Source organism: Loxodonta africana, chromosome 27 (genome assembly GCF_030014295.1).
Source record: "Loxodonta africana isolate mLoxAfr1 chromosome 27, mLoxAfr1.hap2, whole genome shotgun sequence".
Taxonomy (NCBI): Eukaryota; Metazoa; Chordata; class Mammalia; order Proboscidea; family Elephantidae; genus Loxodonta; species Loxodonta africana.
This window is the reverse complement of record NC_087368.1, coordinates 10,336,844-10,361,415: the sequence shown is the minus strand read 5'-3', so window position 1 is coordinate 10,361,415 and position 24,572 is coordinate 10,336,844. Positions and strand designations below refer to the sequence as shown.

General features: G+C 41.9%; 1 protein-coding gene across 1 annotated transcript in view; it reads right to left on the bottom strand.

Annotated features, from left to right (window-relative positions):
• LOC100664786 (collagen alpha-4(VI) chain-like) overlaps positions 1 to 14,968 on the bottom strand; it is a 117,786-nt gene extending 102,818 nt beyond the window's left edge. The window contains exons 1-4 of the mRNA XM_064277314.1: positions 14,768 to 14,968; positions 10,363 to 10,965; positions 7,452 to 8,039; positions 1,355 to 1,963 (exon numbers count right to left, since the gene is read on the bottom strand). Coding sequence (XP_064133384.1) covers positions 1,355 to 1,963; positions 7,452 to 8,039; positions 10,363 to 10,965; positions 14,768 to 14,843 — 1,876 coding nt within the window. The 5' untranslated portion in view covers positions 14,844 to 14,968. The remainder of the gene's footprint in view (positions 1 to 1,354; positions 1,964 to 7,451; positions 8,040 to 10,362; positions 10,966 to 14,767) is intronic.
• Positions 14,969 to 24,572: the final 9,604 nt, after the last annotated feature.

The following is a 24,572-nucleotide window of genomic DNA, read 5'->3' as shown; positions in this document are numbered from 1 at the left end:
GTATGTTAAAATCACACTCATTATTAAAGGACCAGCACAACTCCACCCAGGTCACCTTCTCCAGGGTGACCTCTTTTTGCTCTATTTCTCTTTAATGCTGTGTCCTTATGGTGCTGCTTAGTTCCTTATTACTTCTGTTCGGATTTTCTTCTTGTCGTCTAAACTGTGTTTGTCTTGTCTGCCCATAAAATTGCAAGGGCCCTTTTCCCCAAGCTCTGGATGTTGAGAGGTCTGGGCAGAGCTGTGCTAACTCAGAGAAAAGAAGACTGATCATTTATAGTTAGGGGTATCAAGGTAGGCTTCACCAAGAAGGTAACTTGAGAATTGACGGCTAGAGTTTTGACCGTGGACATCCCAGGATGATTTAATATGTTCAAAGGTAGAGACAGAGGTGGGAGAGCTGACATATATATAGCAAATGGTGAGTAGTTCAGCTTGGCTGAAGTGTCGAATGTATAATGGAATTTAGTGTGAAATAAGGTTCAGTGGTTCTTGACCAACAGTGGTGCCCATCCCCAGGGGGCATTTGGAAAACATGTTGGGGAGGCTGGATTACCACAATGACTAGGGAATGCCACTGACAGGGACCAGGGATGCTACACCTCCTACAATATACAGAAAAGTCCTGCACCATGAATTGCCCCACCCAAAATGCCAATAGCATCTGCAGTGAGCATGTTGAATGCCAACCCAAGGACTTTTTTCAGTCTCTGGGGAGAACCCCGAATGTTCCTCCTTCACCTGGAATAGGTATCTGGTAGCATGGAACATTTTTCAGAAATTCACTCCCTACCTCTCAGTTCCATGGGAGGAATATATTTTATACTCCACTGATGTTGGCCATATGACTTGCTATGGAAAATGGGATATTACCAGACACAATGCAGCAGAAGTCTGAAAAGTGCTTGCCCAATTGGGCTCCCTATTTTGCACCTCTGCCATTACCATGGAAATAATATGCCCCAGCTAGCCTGATGATTCAGGATTATCATAGCCAAGCCTAGATCAGCCAACCCCCAGCCAAACCCCAAAGGTGTAAATGAGCCCAGCCAAGATCATCCAAATCATTCATTTGAGCCCAGCCAAGATCGGCTGATCCTCAGCAGATTGGTGAGAATAAATGGTTCTCATCAGGCACTGAATTTTGAGATGGTTTGTTATTTGGAATCATTATATCCATAATTAACTAATTCAAGGTGTGTGCCTAAGGTAGCCCCAGGCCTCCTCCTCTTCCCCATCCACTGGTTCCAGTGCCCCAGTACTTAGGTTAAGAATCCAGGACGCCCCCTTCTCTGATCTTATTCTTATGCTGAGATCCCTCAGAGGCTCCCATATCCTAGGGACCAAATCTTACCTACTTCAGCCTCCTCGAAGACCTGAGTAGTACTGAGCGTTGGCTGCTCAGTCTCTTGGATCACCACACGCACATCTTGCAGCGCCCGTCTGACTCCATCTTCTCCTTGGATCTCATATACAAAGGTTGGGGTTCCCATTCCCTCCAATTCTTTCCTGTCAAAGTTCTGCAAGCCCACAGACATGACTTTCACACCTTTCTTCCTCAGTGCCTGTGTGGCCTCCCAGACCTCATCCTCAGACTTGCCCGAAGTAATGACCACTGCATACTGGGGAATGCCCTGGAGAAACCGGCTTCCTGCTGCCTCCTGGAAGAAGGTCTGACGAAGGTACCGCAGAGCCTTGCCTGTCCTCCTGGGGCCACCCCGGGGCCTAAACTGCTCCTGGATGTGAACAATCATCTCGTTCTGTGTCTGGTAGGTATTGAGCAAAAATTCAGTGTGACCTCGATCACCATACTGAGCCAGCCCGATCTGGTACTTGTCCTTGCCAACCTCCAGCATGCCAACCACTCTGGAGATGAAATTCCTCATCCACTGGAAACTGTCCCATGATGTGTCCTGAGAGGTGTCAGCAAGAAAGACCACGTCTGCATAAGCCTTGCTGAATTCTGGAATAGAAGGGAGAAAGGGAAGGAAAAGACAAAGAGGACAAAGTAAATTAAGTTCTCAGGAATACCGAATACAAAGCGATAAAGGTGGCACAATATGAAAAATGCAATCAATGTCATTGAAGGAGAAATGTGAAAGCTGACAAAACAACAACAACAGAAATTGAATACATAGGTGTTTTGTATGGGAATGTGGGCTGGAGATGTACTTCGCCTATACAACACTGTGCGTACTGTAATTCCATCCCCTCCATGTGGGTCTCGATCACAAAGCTCTCTCCCTCTCTATATCCTACTGCCTTTTTGACTGCTTTATTAGACTAAAGAATCTTCAACCAAGAGAAGAAGAAAGAGAAGTTAACATTTACTGAGTAGTTACTTTGTCTTAGAGCTTCTTACACATTTCATCTAATTTAATCCTCATAAATCATCGTAGTAGAAAATTATTATTATCTTCATTGTGCAGGTGAGAAGAATGAGGCCTAAAGAAGGGAAGCTGCTTTTCCATAATAAATAGCTAGAAAATGGCAAAGCTGTAATTAAAACCCCGGTCTGCTGGACTATAAAACCCATGCTGTTTTCTCTAGACCACACCGCGGGATGTTCTCTCCCTCGTTTTCTACCCGTGAGAACTCTACCCATCCTTCGGTCTCCGGTTCAGATGTCCCTTCCCCTAGGAAGTTTCCCCAGATTCTCCAATGATGGCAGACAGCTCCTTCTGCTGTCCCAGTATATCCAGTTAATTCTGGCTCATATTGTAGTTAAGTGGTCGTGCCTATGAGCCCTTTCTGGACAAGAACTACAGTGTCTTCACCTTGAACACCCTGTTCTGTCTTAGATGGTACTGAGTCCTCAGCAGATACATTAAAGAATAAAATAAAGACACTGACTATATAATGAAACAAGGTATATAATCCAATGCTCAATTTACAATGTCAGAATATTACTTCAGCAACGGAATCCAGTGGAGTTGACTTATTGGCTAAAAACAGTTTTCAAGAACCATGTAATTACTATCATTGTAAGTCAGTGAAGTAAGAGTTCTCATGCAGTGGCTTAATTTGAGCTACTCTGAAACATATAAAAGGCTTCTTGGTCCATGCTGATGAGCTCAAGACTGAAGTAACTGGTTTATAACTAGGTGCCTGATATGCTGGTACCAGGCTTTCATCTAATTTTCAAACATGTTATGAGAAAAAAAAAAAAAAACTTTATTCACCAGAATCTAAAACACAAGCTAAGGTAGGTCAGCAAAGACTTTCAGCACCTAATTAAATACCACCAACACCAAAAACCAAACACATTCCTGTCAAGTTGATTCTGACTCATAGCGACCCTGTAGGACAGAGGAGAACTGCTCCATAGGGTTTCCAGGGAGCACCTGGTAGATTCGAACTGCCAACCTTTTGGTTAGCAGCCGAGCTCTTAACCGCTGCACCACTAACTCAAAAAAACCCGTTGCTGCAGAGTTGATTCCAACTTATAGTGACCCCATAGGACAGAGTAAAACTACCCCATAGAGCTTCCAAGGAGCACCTGGTGGATTCAAACTGCTGACCCTTTGGTTAGCAGCCATAGCACTTAACCACTATGCCACCAGGTTTTCCACTGTGCCACCAGGGCTTCTTATATACCACAAAGGAGGGATTTTTAGAGCTGGCTTTTAAAAAAAGGAGCAGCAACGGTCAAGCTTTAGCCTGTTTATCAAAATTGCCATGTGCTGCTCTCGTTGAACTAGTCTATGGGAAAAAACACAAACTAGGGTACCCAGAAGTGTCTGGGATTTCTTAGCACTTTGTACCTCTCTAGTTCACAGCATATTCCACGTTATACACTGAAAAATTCCTGTCATCTCTTTGCCTCCCTGCCCTGGAGTTATCTTGTTGTTTGTGCTTATATCCCCAGGGCTTAGCTCAAGGCCTAACGAACAGTTAAGTGTACAAGAAATGTCTGAGAGATTCAGCTGATGGTTACCAGGATGTGGGCAGACAGCCAGGGAAGACTAATATCTAGTCAAGTCCTGAACAGAACTCAGGCATATTCACCCTGCTCGTGTACATCCTTAATCCTCAGAATTATCGAAGACACCAAAGACAACCTTAGTGGAAGTCAGTGTTTCCCAAACTATGGGTCTTCAGTAGTACAGGAGATGATTTTACATGGCACATGACAGGGCATTAAATGACATTGATTCACATGGTGAGAAAGTCGTTACTTTTTGCATTCTCTTTTCACCATTCAAATTAAATGCAGAAAAAAATTCTGGTTTGGTTTTAGAATGTCTTTAACATCTCTCTAACCATTTGTCAGAAACCCTGGTAGCATAGTGGTTCAGAGCTATAGCTGCTAACCAAAAGGTTGGCAGTTTGAATCTACCCGGCACTCCTTGGAAACCCTATGGGGCAGTTCTACCCTGTCCTTTAGGGTCACTATGAGTCGCTCGACAGCAACGGATTTGGTTTTTTGGTTTTAACCATTTGTCAGCTTGCTTACTTGGGACATGTCATCAGGAAAGACCAAAAGCTAGAAAAAGACACCATGTTTTGGTAAAGTAGAAGGTCAGCAAAAAACGAGGGATACCTTCAATGGAATGGATTGACACAATAGCCTCAACAACAGATTCAACCATACCAATGATCACGAAGATGGCACAGCACGGGGCAATGTTTCATTCTGTTATATGTAAAGTCGTCACGAGTCAGAGCCAATTTGAGGGCAGCTAAAAATAATCATTTGCTAATCTCCCTTTTAAACCGAAAAAGCTCGGGCTCCACGTTCAGATCCTTTTGCAGAATGGGGTATCTAGCTAGAATTTTTTTTTCCCCAGAGCCTTTTCTAGGCTGTACTTTTTACTGGAGCAGATTGCCAGGTCTCTCTCCCTTTGGTTAGCAGACAAGTACTTAACCACTGTGCCACTAAGGCTCCTTGGATTCAAATGTAGAGCTCATTAAGTAGATAGGCTCACACAAGACATGGGTGTCAGAAGTGAAGCCGGGGCTATCTTCCTTCTGGATTTGGCTGTTTCTGCTGGCAGGGGAGTTCACAGAAATTAAAATTGTCCTGCATTGACATTTTCCTGCTTTTGGGTGTCTAGAAACAGTTGCACCATTGCATCAGAGGTACCATAGGTGTTTGAACTCATAGCTCCGGTAGCAGCCTAGAGGTTGTGGCTGCACTGTTAAATCAGTTTTGTGTTCCTTGCATGTCATTTCAAAACCTTTTTCTCCAGATCTTTCCAGATTTCATAAGCACCTAATTCCATGTGGAGTTCCTGGGTGGTACAAACAGTTAATGCTTGGCTGCTAAGCGAAAGGTTGGAGGTTTAAGTCCAGCCAGAGGCACCTTAGAAGAAAGGCCTGGTGATTTACTTCCCCAAAAAATCAGCCATTGAAAACTGATGGAGTACAGATCTACTCTGGTACACATGAGGTCGCCATGAGTCGGAACTGACTCCATGGCAACTAGTTACTGGTTCTTTTTTTTAATTGTACTTTAGATGAAGGTTTACAGAGAAAAATAGTTTCTCATTAAACAATTTATACACATATTGTTTTGTGACATTGGTTGCCAACACCACAACATGTCAACACTCTCCCCTTCTCGACCTTAGGCTCCCCATTACCAGCTTTCTTGTCCCTTCCTGCCTTCTTATCCTCGCCTCTACACCAGTGTGCCCATTTAGTCTCATTTTGTTTTATGGGCCTGTCTAATCTCCGGTTGAAGAGCGAACCTCAGGAGTGACTTCATTACCTAGTTATAACGGTGTCCTGTGGCCATACTCTCGAGGTTTCTCCAGTCTCTATCAGACCTACAGTAAGCATGACCTTCTTTTTTTTTTTTTTTTTTTTGTGAGTTAGAATTTTGTCTTACATTTTTCTTCAGTTCTGTCTGGGACCGTCTATTGTGATCCCTTTGACAGCAGTCAGTTGTGGTAGCTGGGTACCATCTAGCTGTGCTGGACTCAATCTGGTGAAGGGTGTGGTACTTGTAGTCCATGAGTCCTTTGGACTAATCTTTCTCTTGTGTCTTTGGTTTTCTTCATTCTCCCTTGCTCCAGATGGGGTGAGACCAGTGGAGTATCTTAGATGGCCGCTCACAAGCTTTTAAGACCCCAGGGGCTACTGACCAAAGTAGAATGCAAAATATTTTTTTATAAACTATGTTACGCCAACTGAGCTAGATGTTCCCCAAGACCATGGTCCCCATAGCCCTTACCCCAGTAATTTGGTCCCTCAGGGAGCTTGGACGTGTCTATGGAGCTTCCATGACCTTGCCTTGGACTAGTTGCGCTGGCTTCCCCAGTATTGTGTACTGTCTTACCCTCCACCAAAGTTACAACTTATCTCGTGTCTATTTAGCGTTTTTCCCTTCCACCCCTCCTCTACCTCATAACCATCAAACATTGTTTCTTTTTGTGTATAAACCTTATAATGAGTTTTTGAAGTAGTGGTCTCAGACAATATTGTCCTTTTGTGATTGACTTATTTCACTCAGCATAATGCCCTCCAGATTCATCCATGTTGTGAGATGCTTCACAGGTTCAACATTGTTGTTTGTTGTTGCGTAGTACTCCATTGTGTGTATGTACCATAGTTTGTTTATCCATTCATCTGTTGATGGGAACCCTAGGCTGTTTCCATTTTTTGCTATTGTGAACAATGCTGCAACGAACGTGGGTATACATATGTCTATTTGTATGAAGGCTCTTATTTCTCTAGGTATGCTCCTAGGAGTGGGATTGCTGGATTATATGGTGTTTCTATCTCTTCTAAAAATAAGAGTATTTCTTCTAGCTAGGATTATTTAACTTACTCTTTTACTACGTTCGATTTTATGGTTTGTAAATTAGTCAGAGTCTGACCAGGAAAACAGAAACTACTCTAAATATTTAAAAGGGAGAATTTAATGTAGGGAATTGGTTACACTGATATCAATTACACTGATACTGAAAGAGGAGAGAAGCTAAACAAAAGAGACAATTAAGGGTTAACAAAAATAAGAAATTATTTTTTGGCTGGAGGGACAAAAGGAAGAGGTGATATAACTGGAGCCCAGGGGAAAGGGGCAAGCAGATGTTAGGCCCATGCTGGGCATACCAGCAGAATGTGGGGCCACCAAAGGGGCACAGCTACTGCCAGAGACTGCCCAGATGTGAGGAAGAAGTACTCTGATGTCTCCCTTCTCTCCACCTTCTCGGTGACTCCCATTGGCTAAAACCATCTCATATAGGAGCCTGAATAGCTCTAGGGGGCATTATCTTGAAATATAGAGCAGAGCAGGGGGAGGACAAAGAACATCACTGAGGGTAACCAAACCCAGGACTGACAATTACCTGCTAACAATGGCAAAGTAAACTGTTTTTTCATTTGTGGTAATGATCTCTTAAAATAAATGTCAGTGAAATAAGAGAGTCAATGCAAAGGAAAATACTAAGAGACGTAGGCAAGTTGACCTGGTGGGAATGTTGGGTTTTACCACAGCCTCTTACCTTTAATCTCACCCTCCACTGCTGAGCACAGGGTCTGAAGGATGCTTCCTGACAGCTCCTGCAGGATGTTGAAGTTTTCAGTGTTGAAGAGAAACTTCTCGAATGGTTCACTGGCTATTATTTGCAACTCCTGGACATCCTGGACATTAATCCCTACCACGTACACAACAACTCCATCTTCTTTCAACCTGTCAGCGGTCTCCTGGACTTCATCACTTGACTCCCCATCTGTCACCAGAATAACTATCTGAGGAACCCCATCCTGGGCCCGGCTGCCAGCTGCCTCAGTCAAGTAGTTGGTCCTGATGAATTCCAGGGCGCTCCCCGTGCTTGTGCCTCCTGTGCGGTAGGGCAGATTCTGGATCTGCTCCAGGACCATGCTCTTCAGAGGGTACTGGTTCAGCTGAAAGGCTGGGTAGATGTTGTCATTATACTGGACAAGTGCCACTCGGACCTGGTCACTGCTGATGTCAAGCCCCAAGACAACAGAGTAAAGGAAGTTCTTCACTTTCTGGAAGTTCTGGGGTCCAATGCTGGTTGAGCTGTCCACCAGGAACACAATGTCCGCCAGGGCTGCTTCTCTGCAAGCTGTAAGAGAGGAGGGGAAAGGGATACAATTGGTGGGTCTTCACTCAAAATACTTAGAACAAAAAAGAGACGAATGGTGTACATAAAGGGTGAGCAATGCCACGCAGCCTGTACTCAATGGTCCTCAGACACTACCCTCAAGTGACAGTGTGTTTAGAAAAGTGTCATCCTCCTTGCCTTGCCTTTCCTCTACTCTATCATCTTCTGAGGCTTCTGTCCTGTTCTACTGATAACCTTCAACCTTGAAATCCCCTTGGGCAATCCTTTGAATCTCACTAAGAAGAAAAATACTCCTATAAATGGAACAACATGTTGAGAAAAGGACTGTTCTCTGCCCAATGGAAGTAAGAGACCAGCCTCTCACCTTTTCACAAAGAAACGTCTTCTTTAGAATGTGCTGGCACCAATAGGTCAGAAAGCTCGAGTATATCCCATATGCCATGATATCTTTCATTGCAGCTTATCACTTATGTATTAGCCCTGGGACTACTGGCCATTCACCTCTTTGAGACTCAATTTTCTTCTCTGCAGCACTGAAATCTTTATACCAGGCCTCATACTGTCACAGAATTATTATAAGGATAAAACAAAATAATCTACTGTAGCAGACAATATCAGAGCTCTGCCCAGGCCCCATTGGATTCCTTGTTACCTTTTCTTACACTGCTCTTTGGAGGACTGCTCTCCAGCTACTGGAGCTGCTTTGCCTGCAGTATATGAGAGCCTAGCTCCTTACTTTGGGGTCAGGACAACTCTAAAGTGTAACTTACATTCCTGAATGCACCAGCAGCCTCGGTCTAAAGCAACCCTCTGTGGAACCTTTCTCTCAGATCATACCCTTTCTTACCTTACTCTGCTTCTCTGTCCTGCATCCCTTACATCTTTACTGACTTCTTCCCTGAGAGCTCTTCCTTAATATATACATGTACCAAATCCTTGCTTCAGGCTCTGCTTCTGGGGAACACAGCCTAAGGCGCTTGCTCCAGTGGATTGAGTCTGCTCTAAAAGATGAGATCAAGTCCTAGCTCTGCCATTCACTTGTGCTACCTTTGGCCTCAGTTTCCTTATTGGAAAAATGGAAATAAAAATGTTAATTTCCCTGTGACTAACAAAGTTGAGATGATGGGTCAGTCACATGAACAATGTCAACACGCTTTGAAAACTATATAGCACCAAAAAGATGGCAATCATCACTACTACATACATAAACCTCTTTGTAAACCTCAAAGGGCTTTACAAAAGTAAGGCATATAATATTTATTTGACCAACAAATGCTATACTCCCACCACTCGCATGCCAATCACACAAGTGCTACATCAAACGGGGTAGAAGTTTTAGCATCTCTTCCAATTCTCCTAGCCTATATATGAATACCAAAATCATAAACTCTTGTGTGTTTTTGATGGAACCCACAAGCAATCTTCTCTTTCCCTGCACAAAGCTTTATACTTCACTATAAAAACCCAGTGCCGTCGAGTCCATTCCGACTCATAGCGACCCTATAGGACACAGTAGAACTGATAAATCACTATAACAACAAAAAAAAAATAGAGCTTAGTAATTAATTTATAGAGAATTTTCACCAGCTTATGTCCCATCATCACCAATGGAAGCATGAAGTTAATGATAGCTATATCATCCCAGGTAATAACAATTAATAATAGATCATGCTTATGGACACCCCGATGGGCTAGGCACTACACCAAGTACTTTCCATGCATAACTTCAGCGTTCTCAACAGCTCTCTGAGGCAGGTACCATCACCCTGTGAAGACAACTTAGGTTCAGAGCAGTAAAGTAGCTGTCCAAGATGACAAAATCAGAAAGTGGAATATTAAGATTTTAGTCCAGATCTGTCTTTTCCCTAAATTTGTTCTCTTAACCACGGCATTACACCAACATATTGGTAGTAAAAGAAACTTCTTGAGGGATCCACTGCCCCTTTCCCCTCATCTGCTACCCACCCAGGCAATGTGGGTATCAATCTGGGAATAATAAGATCATTCTAGAAACAATCCTTTCTTCAAAAATGGACTTACACTACATCAGCATGTAGAACCAGCGTACGGGTTTACAAAAAAGAGTTGATATGTATTTGGCTAATGACTGAAGAGTACAGACAGTTTAGTGAAATTTTAAGTTTCAACCTGCAATATCAAGTGTGCCCAAGCAATCAAGACACCTTACCAAGCCACCCCCGCCCCAACCTACCCCATCCCAAGTTCTGGAAAATAAGAAGGACAGTGAGAGGGATGAATAGACAGATAAAGCTTTGAGTCCTGAGCCTTCCAGATCAGAAATAAGAAGGGAAAGCCTTTGTACCTGGAGAGATGTGGTCAACAGGCTGAGTCGCCTCTGCCAAAGTGTCACAGAGCTCCTGCCGCAGCTTCTGGACAAGGTTTCCCAGACCAGGGAAGTTGGGAACCAAGGAAGCAAACTTCTCCTCAGGACTACTTGCCATCTCCCTGAGCTCTGCCCAAACGGCATCTCTGATGCCAACAGCATAAAGCAGGATGCCTGCCCTTCTCAGTGCCTCCGCTGGTTCACGGACATGGTCCTCAGCTGGGCCACTGCTGATCACCATAGCGACCTGAGGCACCCCTTGGTTTGCACGGCTACCAGCTGTTTCCTGAAAGTGGTGATCTAGGATGAACTGCAGGCCCAGGCCCGTCTTCCTGCCCCCAGGCTTGAATGGAAGCCTCTGAATGTGTCTCAACACATCGCTTTTGCGGTGGTAGGTAGAAAGTAGGAACTCCGAACTGGGTTCATCGCTGTACTCGGCCAGACCCACGCGGATGGTCTCTCTGCTGACATTGAAGCCTTTCACCAGAGCGGACAAGAAGCTCCGCACACTGCGGGCCTGTTGGGGGTTGATGCTGGTGTCCACCAGAAACACGATATCTCCCACAGAGGCCTCCCTGCAGACTGGGGAGAGAGTCACTTTAAGGGAAAGCATTAAAGAATTGACAGCTCTCAGCTGGGATCTATCTCTCCCAATTCAGCATCTTTACACCACCCAGATCAGCTCACACTGCACCCTGATGGTCATCAGTATGAACCAGGTCGAGGCACACCATTACCTTCCATTGCTTCAGCATGCCCAGCATCCACCCTTGCTCACCTGCCGCCCTCCTTACCATTCTAACACATACTAGACCCTTCGATTAGGTCCTGACCCTGGCCCTCCACTCACCCCTTGAACTTACCAGAAGAAACCAGCTTTCCACTAGTAGCAGATGTTGTTCTTAGTCAAAACCTAGATACCCTTTCTTGGCTGGCATACCCACTTCCAGCTGCTTCAAGTGCTCCAGCTAAACTCTCACGTCTGCGGCTTTTTCCAGAAATCTGAGCTTGGCTGAAGGGAGTGACCTCATCTGGAAACACCTGGGGAGTTACACCACCACTGGCCTGAGTGGCCAGTGTCTGGTGGATATGGGGGTACAGACTCCTGGCCTTCCTTGCCTCAAGCAAGACAACTCTAGTGCTATTTATGCTCCTGAGCCCTCCATAGATCAGGTCAAGTCTTGGTTTTGCCTGAGGCCACATCCCTGCCCAGCTTCTTCCCCTACTCTATCCCACTTCTCTCACTCCCTTGTATATTTTTCCTAAAGAGCACTCCCTCAAATTAACACGTGCACCTGAGTCCTTGTCCCAGACTCTGCTTCTAGGCAATCTGACTTTAACCCCTAGTACTCCCTGGCCACCCTTTAGTTTGATGTTTGATAAGTTGTGGCTTGCATTTGTCCGCTGACTTCCTGAACTCAAGGCTGCACTGTGCAACTACTTCTCCCCAGACCCTGCTCTAATCCTAGAAATCACCATCCCAACAGTAGCCAGAACAACTGGTACCCAGCCAGGCCCACGCTGGCTTCTAGCACAGAAAGGATCAGACAACAGCTGGCTGCAGGACTTGGACAAATAGGTTAATCCCTCAGCTTCTCAGATTGTCCTACTTTAGAGTCAAAAGTAGACCAGATGACCTGGTGTCTTCCAACTCAAACTTTATTTTTCTGTGACAAGAGGGAAAACATGGATTAAGCACAATGCTTTTGTGAAAAAAAGAAGAAGCAATTAATGGCCTGTTTATGGCCTGTTTATTTATTTCTCAGCAGCCACCATAATGTCTTTCCCCATAGCTCCCAATTTGATTATATGTGATGGTAGAAGGGGAACACGAACTAGTGACAGGAGAAGAAACAAAACTTGAAGCCAGCTAAAACCAGTTTTAGCTTAAAGTGGCTGAAAAACTCAGGGATGATTATCCCACACTGATTAAGTACATCTCGTACCTGGTTTTGTGCCAAAGGGGTTAAAATACTGGCATGGCCAGGCCCTGCGCTGCCCCTCTCGCCTCTCTTCTCTCTACGTTCTCCACCTTGGCCTCTGTCCTCCAGGCTCTAAACTTAGTCCAGTGTCTCAAACTTGCCACCCTCCCTCGTGCCACGGGGTTCCAAGTTTCTCGTTCATTTTGTGTGTGTGTGTGTCTGTGTGTGTGTGTGTGTGGGAGGGGGGTGTAAATTCCCTTAGACTAACGCTCTTTTACCTCAATTTGTTACGTAACATTCATTAGGGTATTTATTTGATTAATGACAATCTCCCCTAACAAGACTGTAAGTTTCATGAGAACAGATACTACGTCTTTTTTTTTTGGGGGGGGGGGGTGCGGTGAGTGCCTAGCATAGAGTGGATACCAAAATATATACATGTATATGTTTGATGAAGGAAAGACGAAAAGGAGGGAGGGAGGGAGGAAGGAGACAGACATCACCTACAAGGATACAAATTTTGAACATTAATGAAAACCAATAAAATAATCAGAAAATTTGGGAGCTGGAAATGATCCTATGGAGCTGAGCAATCTAATATGGTAGCCACTAGGTATATGTGGCTATTGAGCACTTGCAATGTGGCTAGCATGACTGAGAAACTGAATTTTTTAATTGATTGCATTTTCATTTCAATAGTCCCAGGTGGCTAGTAGCTACCGTATTGGGCAGCACAGGTGTAGAATAAGGAATCTAATTTGTTCATCTTACAGAGAAGGAAATTAAGACCTAGAAAGGCAAAAATAACTAGTGCAAATCATTTCAAACAGCCAGAATTAGAACCCAGGTCTCCTGGCATTCAGTCCATACCCTATACTGCCATAAAGAAGATAAAATTAAAACCCATATTACAGAAATGCAAAGGACTGAAGGCTTTGAGAAAAGAGAAAGGGCAAGTGGGAGTTTAGACAGAGAAGGGCTAGGGAAAGTTAGTGTAATCTAGAGATACCAGGGCCATCTGTCATTTCTGGAGTCCTGGGTCCCACCTCTCAGAATTTTGCTTTCTCTTGCTATTGGATCATAAAGACAAGTGGAGCCATCATCAGGGAAAAGGTACACAATTAATGAGTTTCAAGCTCTTTCAGCTTTATTTCCTTTTAGACCCCCAAAATGCTATCCTATTAGAGGTGAAAATCCATTGAGCGCTCCAGGAATGGTTGATTGGTTTGTCCTCTTAACATCTCTTTCCAGAGAGCAAACGCAGACCACAAAGCCTTCCCCTGCTCTTCCCAAGCATCAGGAGAAACCTCAGGCTGTAGAGGATTTTTCAGACTAATCGGTATTGTTTCCATCACGTGCAATTTGAGAGATGCATTACATTTTCATACATGGTCACTTTCTTAATCCCTCCGCTAGTTCTTTGTAATTTTACAAGGTGTTTGAAACTTGAAAAGGCCGTCGCCACTTCTGTTCACAAGTGATAGCATTCAGAGCCAAGGGGAAAATCTAGAGAGCTTCATGTTTTTTTCCCATCAAATAACAGTCTGTGTAATTATATTTGAATATTTCAACGTCAATATTGTCTCCGTGCGGCTTCAGGCTATTCAAACAACCTTCTTTTGATACGACCTTCATCTTGAGACGTCCCAACAATCCATTTAAATGACTGTGAAAAAAAATTGCAGAGATGCCACTAGCACTCGGTGAAGCTGTCCATCTTACGGTGCCAATTGCTCTTGGAAAAGCTTCACCAAAGAAGACGAAGCAAGATGCAATTAATAGAACAGGCCCATGTTTACAAAGAGTATTTAAGAGCCTGGTAAAACATTCAGAGGGGTACAATTTTTTATTATCTATTTTTTGTCGCTTGAGGTTGTTGTTGTTACCTGCTGTCAAGTCGGCCCCCAACTCATGACAACCCCATGTGTTACACAGTAGAACTGCTCTATAGGGTTTCCTAGGCTGTAATCTTTATGAGGAAACCCTGGTGGCATAGTGGTTAAGTGCTACGGCTGCTAACCACAGGGTCGGCAGTTCAAATCCACCAGGTGCTCCTTTGGGCAGTTCTACTCTGTCCTATAGGGTCGCTATGAGTCGGAATCAACTCGATGGCACTGGGTTTGGTTTTCGGTTTTTTTAATCTTTATGAAAGCAGATCACCAGGCCTTTCTTTTAAGGAGCTGCTGGGTGGGTACAAACCACCAACCTCTTGGTTGGCAGCTGATCACAAACCATTTGCACCACCCAGACTCCTGCTTCATCGGGGGTTAAGCTTTGGGGAAAAAAAATCAAGTGTCTGCCATTCACTAAAATCTTCCAGATTCTAACTAAATTTTCCTTAAAAGAATCATTTCCCTTTTGTTAATTATGAAGTGCCTGTATATTTTCTTTTGAGATTGTCACTACATTAGGTTCCTGGCAAGGTAATTTTGGGGGGCTTAAAGAATCTGATGTATTATTACCAGTTCTCTGTGACTTGATGAAGTCAAAACTAGCTGCAAGGAAGAGGATCCCCCAAAACGTATTCCAAGTCTCCATTCTAGATGTGTATCTAGAAAGAAAAAGAAACCTTAGAGTTAAAAATTATATTTTCATATACTTAAAATGGATGCATTGTATTATATGATAATTATTCCTCAATAAAGTTGATTGTAAAAAAACAAAACCAAGTCTTTTCCCAGACCAGCAGAAGCTTTACAAAATAATAGAGGAAATCTGGCAACACTGTGTCAAATGTGCATGGATATTGGTCTTGCTGACCCAAGTCAGGAAGAATTTTGTAAACACCCAGATTGTATGCCTCAGCCTTCACTGTTTCAAGTTGTCCAGATATGGCTATAAAAGGAAAACACATATAGGGCTTGGGGTAGAACTTCTGTTTCACATGCTGAATTCATTTGGTGGAACGTAAACATTTCTTCATGATTTTCTTGTATTTTTATACAAGAGTTGGGTGACCCAATAAACATTTGTGGCTGCATGCAGAAATGTTCAAATAGCTCATGGGCGCATCTGCCTGATAAAAATCAGTCTAGTCTGAAAACGTTTTACACGTTCCCAAAAGGTGTAGAACATCAGACTTCCTCCCCCAAAACTTGTATCCATTTCTAAAGGCCTCCAAGAAAATGATCTACTCTCAATTCTGATTCTATTTTTTTACTTTAAGAAAGTCCATTTATTTAAATAGAATACCAACCACACAGCAATCACATTGAATGACATGTTCCAAGTGGAACGGGGAACACCTGACCTTAATCTTTTTAGCCAGTCCACCTCACAGCCACTCCCAGTAAAGTGTATTGTTGTGTGCCATCAAGTTGATTCTGATTCACAGTGACCCTATAGGACAGAGTAGAACTGCCCCATAGGGTTTCTTAGGGTGTGGTCTTTATGGGAGCGGATCACCAGGTCTTTCCTCCTGCAGAGCCGCTGGTGGGTTCGAACCTCTGACCTTTCGGTTAGCAGCCATGCACTTAGCCATTGTGTCACCAAGGTTCCTTCAGCAAAGTGCAGTGGAGTTAAAAGTAAGGACTCTTAGAGATAGACTGCCTGGGTTTGAATCCCAGATCCACTACTTAAGAGTTGATCTTGGTCAAGTTGCTTCACTTCCCTGAGCCTCAGTTTCCCCATTTCTAAAATTGGGGACAGTAATAGCCTGACCTCATAGAGCTGTTATGAGGATTAAATGAATGTGTTATGTAAAACACTTTATCCACCCCTGGCACATAGAACTATTCAAGTGTTTGTTAAATAAAATAAGTCTTCTTAGAACCCCGATATGCAAAATCTGAATCTGAAACTCAGAATCTGTAGAGATAGAACACTCATTATTTGCAGTGTATATTAATAAAGCAGTTATTTTGTTTTGTTTAATTTCATTTAGATTATTTAATTCATTCCCTTCATTTAATCTTCATTTTCAATTGATTGTTGCTTTGAAAGCTACCATGCTAACATGTCCATGTTCCTCACCCCAAATCTGCGAGACACCAGGGGGGCAGGACTTAGCTTGCTCATTTTGTTACTGGAAATGAAGGAATTGCATCTTAGAAAGGTTAAGTAGCATACCAGGGCTACACAGTCATGAATTATCAGAGCCAGCCCCTGCCCCAGGTGACCTGGCTCCTGGTCCAGCACCTGACTGGACCTCAAATATGTTTCAAACTCTTCAATGAAAATCTTCAAGTCCAGATGGTCACTCAACTCTTCAGAGTCCGCCTGTGTAAAATGAAGACCTGTGAAAAATTTGCCCTGGGGGAAAAATGTGGACTCAAACCCTTAATTCCTTTATCCACCAATTAGGTCTTCAGGGAACACCATTTGGGTCCGAACACTACTTAGGTACTGCAGAGAATGGAATTATAAACATCACTTTCACACTTAAATAACTGAATCTGTTTGAGAAAGGAAATTTTATGTATTGGAAACAGTAAGAAATTCAGTAAATTTTGAAGTGCATACTTTTTACTCCTCAAGTGTGTCTCAAGGATGTCAGATAACCACTCCTATTTTATCATTTATACCAACAGAAAATGCTGGGTGAAGTCTTTATTTCAAAGGAAGCCCATAGGCCTTGATTCTGGTTTCAACTTGGCCATTCGCTTTGTGGACTTGAGCAAGCCGTTTCACCTTTCTGGGTTTATGGGCCAATCTGAGGCACCTCCTATATTGCCCACTATATTACAAACATTCCCCAGGGTAGTGGCCCAGTGTTTCCAATAAACAGATGTGATATGATTTGATTTCTCTGTTCCTCGGTTTCTGCATCAGCTTCCCCCTAATGTCTCCTCAAGGAGGTATGTAAGTAACTTGAAGGGAGATACTTTCAGATGGTAAACATCCTGTTCCCCAACAAACTTTCACCCAATGGTAAAGAAATGAATGTCTGACTCTTAAAGAAGAGATGATTCTAATGGGTTAAGGACAATGTGATGGTAAAGAACTTGAGAGTTTGGAAGTGTCAGGAAAAATGGTCCAACATAAATTCACATATTATTATCATTATTGTTGTAATGAAAGACTGTACTTCAACTTTTTAAATTCTTGGGTGGATAAATTTACATGACAAATAGAATCTTTAAGCAAGGTATCTGCATTTCCATATTCCATTATATCCTAATTATTACTATTAATGCAATTAGTCATGAAAAATGAGTACTATTTTTAGCTAGTTGTAAATAAAGCACTAAAGCTGTTTATGGAAATCTAGTGGGAAAGTCAAAAGTTTATAAATACATTGCAGCTGTGGATGTGTGTGTGTTATGTCAATGAAGAGAAAAATGTAGACTAAGGGCTTAATATTCTGCGTGACATATACTGTCTCATGAAGATGTTTATATTTGATTTAAGCTGCTATAGGAGTTTTGCACTGGAACATATAGGGCTCTCTGTGGAGGCAAGAAACGAAGCCATTATATGATGTATGATTAGCTAGGGATAGCATAGGACACCAGCTGTTCTTAAAAATCACCCTAATAGGTTTGGAACAGAGATAGACTTCTCTCGAAGTATGTTGCTCACACAGTTAATTCACTAGAACAATCTATGGAAGATCCTTGGGTGGCACGACTACCGACCTAAATGTTAGTGGTTCAAACCCACCCAGTGGCACCACACAAGAAAGGCCTGGAGATCTGCTTCCATAAAGATTACAGCTAAGAAAGCTGTATGGAGCAGTTCTACTGTGTAGCACAGAGGGTCACCATGAGATGGAACTGATTCAACTGCAGTGGGTTAGGACAATCTATTCCTTAGGATTCATTCGTTCAATGAAAACATTACTTTGTAACCACAATTTGTTGTTTTTAGTTGCCGTAGAGTTGATTCCAACTCATGACAGCCCCATGTGTGCCAAGTAGAACTGCTCCATAGTTGCAACCACAATCCAAAAAAAAAAAAAAAACCAAACCCACTGCCATCGAGTTGATTCCAACTCATAGCGACCCTGTTGGACAGAGTAGAACTGCCCTATAGAGCTTCCAAGGAGCGCCTGGCAGATTCGAACTGCCGACCTTTTGGTTAGCAGCCATGGCTCTTAACCACTATGCCACCAGGGTTTCCGCAACCACAATACTAATAATTTATTCAGGGAGGACTCATCAAGGGTTGCCAAAATCATTGGGTAAAAGTTTGTTGGGAAACGGGATATTAACATACTCTCAAAGTATCTCCTGACAAGTTACTTATAAGTTACAAAGGCCAAAAAAGTACCTTTACAATGGAGAAACTTGGGGGACCACTTAACCAAGTGACAAAATTAACATCGATAACAATGGGATAAACCATGTCTGTGCCTCCTGATGTTACGCATGAGAAAACTCAACACCATTTATATGGTATTCCTCCCCAAAATCCATAATCTAAATCTAATAATAAGGAAATCATCATACAAACCAAAACATAGGGACAGTCTACAAAACAATTGTTCTGTACACCTCAAAATTATCACTGTCATGAAGACAAAGAAAAGCTGAGAAATGGATTCAGATCAAAGAAATTTAAAGAGACATCACAATTAAAGGTGATACATGATCCAAACTGGGGGAAAAAAAGATTATTACAAAGGACATTAAGTGAGGCATTTGGTAAGCTTTGAATATGCACTCTAAATTCTATAATAATATTGTATAAATGTTAAATTTCTTGATTCGATCATTATATTGTAGTCCTATCAGATAATATCCTCGCTACTAAGAAATACACACTGATGTGTTATGCAGTGAAAAACCTCTATGTTAGAAATTACTCTCAGTACAGCAAAATTATGATTCAGAGAGAGAGAGGAATAAAGCAATGCAATAATATTCTTGCAACTCTTTCATTGAGTGTTTACTATACACCAAACAATGTGTCAGGCACTAGATATACAAGACGAAAGTCCAATACCCATTCCTGATAAAAACTCTCAATAAAATAGGTATTGAAGGGAAATTCCTCACCATAATAAAGGGTATCTATACAAAACCAATAGCCAACATCATTCTTAATGGAGAGAGGCTGAAAATATTCTCCTTGAGAACAGGAACAAGACAAGGATGCCCTTTATTACCACTCCTATTTAACATTGTGCTGGAAGTCCTAGCTAGAGCAATAAAGCAAGCAAAAGAAAGGGCATCCAAATTGGTAATGAAGAAGTAAAACTGACCCTCTCTGAGGATGATATGATGCTATACATAGAAAACCCAAAAGACTCCATGAGAAAACTACTGGAACTAATAGAAAGATTCAGCAGATTAGCAGGATACAAGATAAACATGCAAAAATCAGTTGGATTCCTATACACCAATGAAGAGAACCATAGAAAGGAAATCAGGAAAGCAATACCATTTGTAATAGCCCCTAAAAAAAAAAAACTTAGAATAAATATAATCAGGGATGTAAAAGACCTATACAAAGAAAACTACAAAACAATACTGCAAGAAATCTACGTAAATGGAAAAAACATACCATGGTCATGGATAGGTGGATTCAACATTCTGAAAATGACAATTCTACCCAAAGCAATTTACAAATATAATGCAATCCCGATCCAAATACCAACAATATTCTTTAAAGAGATAGAAAAACTACTCATTAACTTTATATGGAAAGGGAAGAGGGCCTGGATAAGTAAAGCACTATTGAAGACGAATAAAGTAGGAGGACTCCCATTACCTGACCTCAGAACCTACTATATAGCTATGGTAGTGAAAACAGCCTGGCACTGGTACAATGACAGATACATTGACCAAGGGGACAGAATTGAGAACCCAGATGTAAATCCATCCACCTAGGGTCACCTGCATGTCTGTCAGTTTGTCATACCGTGGGGCAAGCAAAACTTTGCTGAAGATCATTCAAAAGCTGCTGCGGCAGTATATCAACATGGAACTGCCATAAATTCAGGCCAGGTTCAGAAGAGGACGTGGAACCAGGGATATCATTGCTGATGTCAGATGGATCCTGGCAGAAAGCAGAGATTAACAGGTGTTTACCTGTGTTTTATTGGCTATATAAAGGCATTCAACTGTGTGGATCATAACAAATTATGGATAACATTGGGAAGAATGGGAATTACAGAACACATTGTGCTTGTGAGGAACCTGTACGTAGAACAAGAGGCAGTTGTTTGGACAGAATGAGAGGATATTGCACAGTTTAAAGTCAGGAAAGGTGTGCATCAGGGTTATATCCTTTCACAAAACCTATTCAAGCTGTATGCTGAGCAAATAATCTGAGAAGCTGGACTATATGAAGAAGAATGGGGCATCAGGATTGGAGGAAGACTCATTAACAATCCGTGATATGCAGATGACACAACCTTGCTTGCTGAAAGTGAAGAGGATTTGAAGAACTTAGTAATAAACATCAAACATCACAGCCTTCAGTATGGATGACAGCTCAAAGTAAAAAAAAACAAAAATCCTCACAACTGAGCCAATAAACATCATGATAAATGGAGAAAAGGTTGAAGTTGTCAAGGATTTCGTTTTACTTGGACCTACAATCAACACCTATGGAAGCAGGAAATCAAAATCAAGAAATCAAAAGACGCATTCCAGAGGCGGGGCCAAGACGCCAGAATAGCCAGACAATTCCAGCAATCCCTCTTACAACAAAGACCCCCCCAAAAAAGTGAAACAATTACATTTATGACAAGCTAGGAGCCCTAAACATCAAAGGCAAAGCTAGAAAACAGACTGAGTGGCAGGTGGAGGGAGAGATAGTTCTAAAGCGGAAAGGAGCTGCCAGACCTGAATCGCTGCTATCCCTCAGACACCATTACCAAGAGCGATGGCAATGGGCTGGCAGTAGTGTTCAGCTGCAGTTTCCTCAGGGAGAAGAAGCCAGCCACACAGCCTACTCACACTTCTCCAGAGGAGAATGGCACTCACAGCAAAAGCTAAGTACTTGGTATATTTTACCACATCCCCAGCCCCCAAGCCAGCTTCAGTGGCTATTGATTTCCCAGGATCTGAGCTAGATCCTGTTGAGCATCCTGAGCCACTCTCCCGGCCTTGGAGAAGGAAAAAATTCACAATTGGGGAAAAGATAATTTGCCAGGTCCACTAGCCAGGGGAGCTCAGGACAGAAGTGGCACCTTTCTAGGCATAAAGGGTCTGTGAAGTTTGAATAGCTTCCCCCCCTGCATGGACCTATTTCAGGAGAATAGGCCCTTATTGGCAGACTGCAACTGTTTCAGCTGTGCGGTGAAGAGGTGGGTGTTTGATATTTGACACCACTTTGCCTATTAAACAGGGTCCTCACCTACCCACATCAGGGACCTAAGGACTGGTGGCTCCACTCAGGTCACCCAGCCACCTAAGACAGGGATCCAAGGATAACTGGTACCTCCCAGTACTTACAACCAAAGCATTGGGTGTCCATGGTTCATCTGTAGAACCCACCCACCTATATGCTCTAAAGAACAGGGACATGCCTTCCTCAGAGACACTTGGGGGACAGTTCTCAGCCCCCTGCCTTGTTCAGAGTGTGACCCCCTACTGCAACCAGATACTGGTACCTACACCAATCACCCTTGCCCCTCTAAGACTGTAGGACAGAGCCTGTACCACATATTTGATGACCAGCTATCTGGACACCTGAGCTGAATCCACACAAGAAAAGTGAATGGATTCCTAGACTGATATACCTGACAACAGCTCTAGCCATCTTGTGGCAGGACGTTAGAGCTTCAAAGTCAAAAATAACCAAGGTAGCTCACTCAAGGAACCCATTTGGGTGTATCAAAACAGAACAAAGAAAGAAGCTAGGATACAGTAAGCAAACATAAAATAAACTAATACAATAACTTATAGATGGCTCAAAGACAACAGTCAATATCAAATCATGTAAAGAAACAGACCATGAACGCTTCAACAAGCTCTCAAAACAAAGAATCAACTGATCTTCTGGATGAAGGTGCCTTCCTGGAATTACTGGATGTGGAATACAAAAGATTAATATACAGAACTCTTCAAAACATCACTAACGAGATTAGGAAGGAGATCAGGCAATAAGCAGAACAAGCCAAAGAACACACAAATAAAGCAGTTGAAGAAATTAAAAAGCTTATTCAAGAACATAATGAAAAATTTAATAAGCTGCAAGAATCTACAGAGAGACAGCATTCAGAAAATTAGAAGATTAACAATAAAATTACAGAATTAAACAACTCAATAGAATGTCAGAGGAGCAGATTTGAGGAAGTGGAAGGAAGAACTGGTGAGCATGAGGCTAAAGCAGTTGGCACCAATATATTTGAAGAAAAATCAGAAAAAAAAATTTTTTTAATGAAGAAACCTTAAGAATCATGTGGGACTCTATCAAGAGAAAGAACCTACAAATGATTGGAGTACTGGAACAGGGAGGGATAACATAAAACACAGAGAGAATTGTTCAAGATTTGTCAGCAGAAAACTTCTCTGATGTTGTGAAAGATGAGAAGATATATACCCAAGATGCTCATCGAACTTCACATAAGGTAGATCTTAAAAGAAAGTCACGATGACATATTATAATCAACCTTGCCGAAACCAAAGATGAAGAGAGAATTTTAAGAGCGGGAAAGGATAAACAAAAAGTCACCTACGAAGGAGAGTCAATAAGAATAAGCTCGGACTACTTGGCAGAAACCATGCAGGTAAGAAGGCAATGGGATGACTTACATAAAGTGTTGAAGGAAAAAAATTGCCAGCCAAGAATCATATATACAGTCAAAATATCTCTCAAATATGAAGGTGAAATTAGGACATTTCCAGATAAAGAGAAATTTAGTGAATTTGTAAAAAACAAATCAAAACTACAAGAAACACTAAAGGAAGTTATTTGATAAGAAAATCAATAATATCAGTTATCAACCCAAGACTAGAAAACTGGACAGAGCAATCAGATGTCAACCCAGACAGGGAAATCACAAAAATAAATCAAGATTAAAAAATGCTCAAAACAGGGAAACAGCAATGTCATTATGTAAAAGAAGACAACATTAAAAAAATAAAGAGGGACTAAGGAATGTAGTCATAGATCTTTCATAGGGAGAAGAAGACAAGGCAATATAAAGAAATAAAAGTTAGTTTTAAGCTTAGAAAAATAGGGGTAAATATGAAGGTAACCACAAAGGAGATTAACTATCTTACTCATCAAAATAAAATACAAGAATAAATAGAGACTAAGCAGAAACAAAATCAACAACAATGAAGAAGAGGAAAAGACAATATGTAAACTACTCAGCACAAAAAATTATGTGGGAAAAAGAAACTGTCAACAACACACACAAAAAAAAGACATCAAAATGACAGCACTAAACTTGTACCTGTCCATAATTACGCTGAATGTAAATGGACTAAATGCACCAATAAAGAGACAGAGAGTGGCAGAATGAATTAAAAAAAACATGATCCATCTAGTATGCTGCCTACAAGAGACACACCTTAAACTTAGAGACACAAACTAGAACTCAAAGGATGGAAAAAAATATATCAAGCAAACAATCAAAAAAGAGCAGGAGTGGCAATATTAATTTCTGACAAAATAGACTTTAAAGTTAAATCCACTGCAAAAGATAAGGAAAGACGCTATATAACGATTAAAGGGACAAAATACCAGGAGGATACAACCATATTAAATATTTATGCACCCAATGACAGGGCTGCAAGATACATAAAACAAACTCTAACGGTATTGAAAACTGAGATAGCTCCACAATTATAGTAGGAGACTTCAACACACCACTTTTGGTGAAGGACAGGACATCCAGAAAGAAGCTCAATAAAGACACAGAAGATCTAAATGCCACAATCAACCAACTCGACCTTACAGACATATACCGAACACTCCACCCAACAGCAGCCAAGTATACTTTCTTTTCTAGTGTACATGGGACACTCTCTAGAATAGATCAAGTGTTAGGTCATATAGCAAGCCTTAGCAGAATCCAAAACACTGAAATATTACAAAGCATCTTCTCTGACCATAAGGCCATAAAAGTAGAAATCAATAATAGAAATAACAGGGAAAAGAAATCAAACACTTGGAAACTGAAGAATACCTGGCTCAAAAAGACTGGATTATAGAAGACATTAAGGCTGGAATAATGATATTCATAGAATCCAATGAGAATGAAAACACTTCCTATCAGAACCTTGGGGACACAGCGAAAGCAGTGCTCAGAGGTCATTTTATATCAATAAATGCACACATCCAAAAAGAAGGGCCAAAACCGAAGAATTATCCCTACAACTGAACAAATAGAAAGAGAGCAACAAAAGAAACCCTCAGGCACCAGAA